General features: G+C 36.8%; 2 protein-coding genes across 2 annotated transcripts; both read left to right on the top strand.

Annotated features, from left to right (window-relative positions):
* Nucleotides 1-797: 797 nt before the first annotated feature.
* On the top strand, nucleotides 798-1946 carry LOC109828281 (uncharacterized protein At2g29880-like). Its single transcript, XM_020395305.1, has 2 exons — nucleotides 798-1187; nucleotides 1260-1946. The coding sequence occupies exons 1-2, from the start codon at nucleotides 798-800 to the stop codon at nucleotides 1944-1946; spliced, it is 1077 nt and encodes a 358-aa protein (XP_020250894.1).
* Nucleotides 1947-2475: 529 nt separating this feature from the next.
* LOC109828280 lies at nucleotides 2476-3951 on the top strand. The gene is made up of 4 exons (XM_020395304.1): nucleotides 2476-2653; nucleotides 2947-3026; nucleotides 3144-3369; nucleotides 3458-3951. Exons 1-4 carry the CDS (start codon nucleotides 2476-2478, stop codon nucleotides 3949-3951), a joined length of 978 nt encoding a protein of 325 aa, XP_020250893.1.
* Nucleotides 3952-5916: the final 1965 nt, after the last annotated feature.

Here is a 5916-nt window from a genome sequence, read left to right as displayed (position 1 = left end):
GTTTGTAGTAAAGGACTGACAAATGAAATCACAGATAACATATCGAGAAATTATACATTTACAGTTTTTCATGCAGTGGAAACAAGTCAAAAATCAGATAACATATCGAGAAATTATACATTTACAGTTTTTCATGCAGTGGAAACAAGTCAAAAATCCTGCACTATGCTAGTAGGAGAATGGCTTTCTTCTTTTTGATTTATAAGTGGAAAAGTAACTAGGTTCATATATGAGAAAACATCAGACAGCCGCCAAGATAAAAGCTTTGGTTTTAAACGATTAATAATTGTCTCATATGCATGCAATTACACACTACTTAATGTAGCATTACACATTTCAAACACAAGATTTTCCTGACTTCATATATAAGTTCCAAGATCACCTATTAAACATGTTGAGAGCCAAAAGAGCTGAAAATTGTTTTGTCATTCTTGAACCGTTGTCATTGTTCTGTAATATTTTTTGTTTCCTGTTGTCATTAGTAAGCATGAAGGGCCATAATCCACACAAATAAAGCAAACAACATGAACGTTCACAACCACAAACGAGACAAGGATTTTACATGGATCAGCTAAGGGCAATTTGGTAGCCTACAATTGGAGGGTTGTATGGGCCACTTTATCAATTGCACGCTTGATTCTTTGTAATATACTCGAAGAAGTTTTTTTATGGTCTAATATGTTTAGAAAGCATTATTGGATATCAGGATGCTTGTTCTTTTTATATCAGATGCATTTATATTTTAATCCAATTCCATATTTGAGATTTTGAAAAGTTATTTTTGAATTTGTTATAGTATGGACATAAGATCACAGAGTCAGGATCAAGAAGAAATATTTCGAGGTCTAGAAAGTGAGGGACAGAAAAGAGCAATGATGGATTATATGACATGGACTGAAGCAGAGGCTAACGAATTGCTTAGACTGTTAGTAGAGGAAGTTAAGAATGGAAATAAGCAAGCAAATGACAGTTTTAAAAAGTATGTGATTCTGAAGAATGTGATACCCCCTCTAGTTGAAAATTTTGGAAAAGATTTTAGATATAATCATGTAATGAACAAGATAAAGCAATGGATGAGAAAGATTGCACCTGTGGAGATCGTGATGAAAAATAACTCTGGTTTTGGTTGGGACCCTACCACACAGAAATTTACAGGTCCCGACGAAGTGTGGAATAGCATTTTAGAGGTTGGTTTATGTCATGTTTCATATATATTAATTTGAACATAATATTAATTATTTTCATATTTCATGTTTTAGGCACGTCCAAATACTCCAAATCTCAAGGATAAACTTTTCGAGAATTTTGAGGATATATTGATGGTATGCGGAGATCATGGCGCTTCTGGCAAAGGAGCTATAGGTTTAGGTCCTGATGGCTTGGATGAAGCACGCTTAGAGGAAGTGGTTGGGGAGGGCATACTTGGTGCTGATGCTGAGATGGAATCTCCGGATAGAGGAGATGCTACTATAGATATGCAACATGCTACCACCGTTCCTAGTGATAATGTGCCATTTTCTGGTTCTGGACCATCCAATCTGAATAATGGTAAACGAAGGCGTAGATCAATTGGTACTGCAGCCACATCCTCTGCATCTTCCCAGTTATCGTTGCAAGAGGTAGGAGAGGGAGTTGTCACTGTAGGTAAAGCTTTTCATGAGTTAGTTGATGAGTTGAGGAAGATAAGAAAAGGTCGGAATAAAGAATGGGTTGATGCTGTTATGTCTACTTCTGAATTGACTAAGCCACAAAAATGGAATATACTCAGTGACAATATCTCACAGGACATGAAGGATGCCTTTATTGACATGGATGCAAAAGACCGCTATGAGTTTCTACATTTTAGGTTGACCGGTGAGATAATGAATGATGGTAAGGATGAGACTCAAACCAATTCTGATCCAAATGGTGAAGATTATGATTCTGATTTCTTTGAAGATGTTTAGAGGCAGTAATTTAGAAGTTTAGGATATTTATATGTTTTTTAAGATTTGTTATGGTGTTAGGATTCTGTGAAATTTTATATTGTCAAATTATTTTTCATTGAGTAGGTGGAACTTGGAATAATGTCATGTTTTTTTTAAACATTTGGAAAGTATTTTTAGGATCAATTTTATTTTAATTTGTCAAAACTATTTATTTTTAGGATATTGCTATGCTTTTATTTATTTGTTTATATTATGTTCTTATGTTATTTGACTTGTCAGCTATCTTAGTTTGGTGCATTTAGTGGATGAAGTTTCTATTATATGTATCATCCCAACAAATGATTCTTGCATGTGTAGATGAGAGTAGTGCAATATTATGTTTTCTTCTATTTTTCAGTAGTTTGGTGATTAACGATTAGCATACATATCAACATTTTTTAATTGATTGCTACTTTGTTAACAGTCTCATAGAGTGCTTTATTTATTTCCTATGCACATAAGTTTCATGTAAATTGATTATATTTTATTGGTTATATTATTTAATAGGATGGAGGAAGATCAAAATTTGCCCATTTTATATTTTCATCATGAAGACTTCGATGATAATCTTTTGATTCGCATAATCGAATTAGCTGCTGAGGCTGCAAATCTGATCATAAAGGTATCAGGGTGTCTATCACAGGAGTTCATAGCAAATACGCTTAATTTTCGAAGTCCTCGACGTGGTATTACAGATCTTAGTCTCACATACTTACAGTCCAAGATGGATAATCATCCTCAAGATTTTCGTAGAATTTACCGAACGTACCCAGATTGCTTCATGAAGTTATGCAATATCTTGAGAGAGCGGGGCCATATACAAGACACATACCACATTTGTGTTGAGGAGATGATTGCTATTTTTCTTCTCACGGTTAGTCAAAATCAACGAAACTCTGTTGCAACTGATCGATTTGATCGTTCAAAATAGACCATCAGTGTATGTTTCAATAAAGCATTACATGCCTTGTATCTTTAGCATCATGCTTGATGGCATCACCCCCTACTGATCCACCTGATAAGGTTAAATCAGAATCTTGCTTTTGGCCTTATTTCAAGGTAATTATTATTGCTTTAGAATTTACACACACACAGACACACACACACACACGTGCACACATGCGTGTGCACCCCCACACACATCACTTGAGATGGTCTGACACATTGATTATTCAGGACTGTATCGGTGCAATAGATGGGACTCATATACCGTGCATGGTGTATAACATAGATCAGACGCCCTATCGAAATAGACATGGTTTTCTCTCTCAGAACGTCTTGGCAGCTTGCACATTTGATCTCAAATTCATTTATGTCTTAGCTGGGTGGGAGGGTTCTGCTAATGATGCAAGAGTCTTGAAGGATGCAATGAGTAGACCTTATGGACTTCCACTTCCACAGAGTAATAATCTTTACTAGTATTCTATCAATTAAATCATATTTTTTAGTTTTACAATATTTTTCTCACATATTTATATTCTTGTTTGCAGATAAATTTTATCTAGTTGACTACGGCTATCCAAATAGGCTACAATTTCTTGCTTCATACCGAGGTCAAAGGTACCATCTTTCAGAGTTCGGTCTTGCTAATAATCGACAACGACCACGAAATTCAAAAGAAGTTTTCAATCATCGGCATGCGTCTCTTAGAAATTGTGTCGAGCGCATCTTTGGAGTTTTTAAGTCTAGATTCACTATTTTCAAGAGCCAACCTCCTGGTTTTCCGTATGCCACACAAATAAAGATGTTCGTTGCATGTGTAGGATTGCATAACTTTTTAAGATTGGAGAATACAAATGATGACTTCGACATTTATGATCTTCCACTAGAAGCTTCACGAAATGTTGCAGATGCAAATGATGACTCCGATGAAGAAGATGAGTTACAGACTCAACAGACTCAACGAGCAGCTGCGGGAGCTTGGAGAAATTCTATGACAGAGGCCATGTGCGATGATGTAAGTCGAATCACGCTAGGAATTTAGATTTTTATTTAGTTGTAAAATATTTTATTATTTGAGATGAATAGTGATGCTTTATTGCATTATTTTATAGTTATTACTAGACTAATTAATTGCTTATCAATCTTATATTATTTTTAATATACAATTATTAACAATAATAATTTATACTCACTGTTACCCCCACCAAATTATCCCCTTCACAATATTATCCACCATTATCCCACCAAATTATCCTACCAAATTATCCAACTTCAAGAATTATCCATCATTGTTCCACTAAATTATCCTAGTGTTAAAAAATTATCCCACTTTACCAATTATCACAGTTCTACTTAAAAAGTTCTAAGTGATTAACCCCCGAGAAGAGTGTAATTAGGGATGTGGTTAAAGTTGTGCCGGTAGCGTCACCCTTTAAAACCAAAGAAAATTAATGATGCGTCAATTACAGAGCTGACGTGTTAGCGCACTTAAAAATCAGCAAAAATTGAACCGATTTAGCTGGAAAGCTTGACATTGTTAGAAAAAAATACCTGTAAAGCATAAAAAAAATACCGATTTGGCTGGCGTTTCTATCCTCCCCGCGTCAAGTAACCGATCGATCCCTCAACCGGTCAGGTCATCATGCCTTTAAAACCTTGGGGAAAAAAAAAACTCTCCCCATTCCCCTCCCTCCTCTTCCTCATCCTCAAACCCCAAAACAAACCCTAACCCTAAATCCCCCAACCCCCCAAATCCCCCAAATTGAGATCGAAGCCGAAGCCCTCGACGATGTCCAAGGACCACCAGCCGCAAGCGCAAGTCCTGTGACGCCAATGTCGACGACGCCGTCACCGTCCTCAACGCCTCCATCGTCTTCAGATCCAAGCACGGTGGCAGCACCTAAACCCCGACCACCATGAAGCCCGTCTTCGGCACCGTCAGGGGATCGCTTCACCATGAGCTCACATTCAGCCAGCTCTACAACAAGTTCAGAACCCTTGAGCATCAGCAACATAGGATCGTGCAGCCCGGCGTGGGCCGCACAGAATTCGATCGAGCGTTTTCATCTGACGCTCTAGTAGTCTGAATCTTTGATGATTTTTTTTATCGGCCGTTGGAAAGTCCGCAGAAGGAGAGGAAGGAGATCATGGAGTGATGAGGGTCTGTTAATAGATTGGAGGCAGGTGGATGGGTCTCTCGAGAAAATCAACGAAGGTGATGGAAAGTTTGTTCAGATGGGAAAAGAGATGATTATTAAGATAATCAGAGATTAGTGGATAAATTGATCGCTGCAGGCAATTTTTATGAGCTTTATGGTCCATTTTTCACATTGATGAGCTGTATTATTATATGAATCATGACACATTTAGTTCCATGCATGTGTGCAGTCATACAGTTAGACTTGGATGTAAGAAATATAAATTAAATAATTCAAATCTATATCTATATCTATATCTATCTATACATACTACTGTAATAAAAAAAAGATTGATGTGTTAAAACTTTCAATTTCCTTTTTTACCCTCTCACATTATGATAAATTCTAACTATGCCATTATCACTAATTAATCTTTCATTAAATAAATATAACCTCTTATTACACTGCTAGAAATATGACCATTACCGATGGATATATAGCGACGGACATTTCTGTCGCTATAAGTTGGTCTATAGCGACGGAATTGTCTGTCGCTATATATCCGTCGGTAATGTTGTTATACCGACGGATAATTTAGTGTCTATAGCGACTGCTAAAAAACCGACGTTAATAAGACTTTTAGCGACGGTTTTTTCGTCGCTAAAAGTTAATTGTCTGAAAAAATTTTAGGGTGCGGGATTGCCCAAAAAATTTGGGCAAGTCCGCGCCCGGATAATTTAGTGTCTATAGCGACTGCTAAAAAACCGACGTTAATAAGACTTTTAGCGACGGTTTTTTCGTCGCTAAAAGTTAATTGTCTGAAAAAATTTTAGGGTGCGGGATTGCCCAAAAAATTTGGGCAAGTCCGC

The sequence above is a fragment of the Asparagus officinalis genome, unplaced genomic scaffold, assembly GCF_001876935.1.
Source record: "Asparagus officinalis unplaced genomic scaffold, Aspof.V1 AsparagusV1_Un957, whole genome shotgun sequence".
In the NCBI taxonomy this organism is placed as follows: domain Eukaryota; kingdom Viridiplantae; phylum Streptophyta; class Magnoliopsida; order Asparagales; family Asparagaceae; genus Asparagus; species Asparagus officinalis.
Note: the sequence above shows the minus strand (reverse complement) of the source record. Positions and strands in the feature narration are given on the sequence as shown.

What these genes read in the sequence shown, in the direction of transcription:
- LOC109828281 (XM_020395305.1), top strand. Translation starts at nt 798, where the DNA reads ATGGACATAAGATCACAGAGTCAGGATCAAGAAGAAATATTTCGAGGT. An exon ending in TGTGGAATAGCATTTTAGAG is followed by an intron (nt 1,188 to 1,259) that starts GTTGGTTTATGT and finishes TTCATGTTTTAG; the next exon opens with GCACGTCCAAATACTCCAAA.
- LOC109828280 (XM_020395304.1), top strand. Translation starts at nt 2,476, where the DNA reads ATGGAGGAAGATCAAAATTTGCCCATTTTATATTTTCATCATGAAGAC. An exon ending in TTTTCGAAGTCCTCGACGTG is followed by an intron (nt 2,654 to 2,946) that starts GTATTACAGATC and finishes TTGTATCTTTAG; the next exon opens with CATCATGCTTGATGGCATCA. An exon ending in TGGACTTCCACTTCCACAGA is followed by an intron (nt 3,370 to 3,457) that starts GTAATAATCTTT and finishes TCTTGTTTGCAG; the next exon opens with ATAAATTTTATCTAGTTGAC.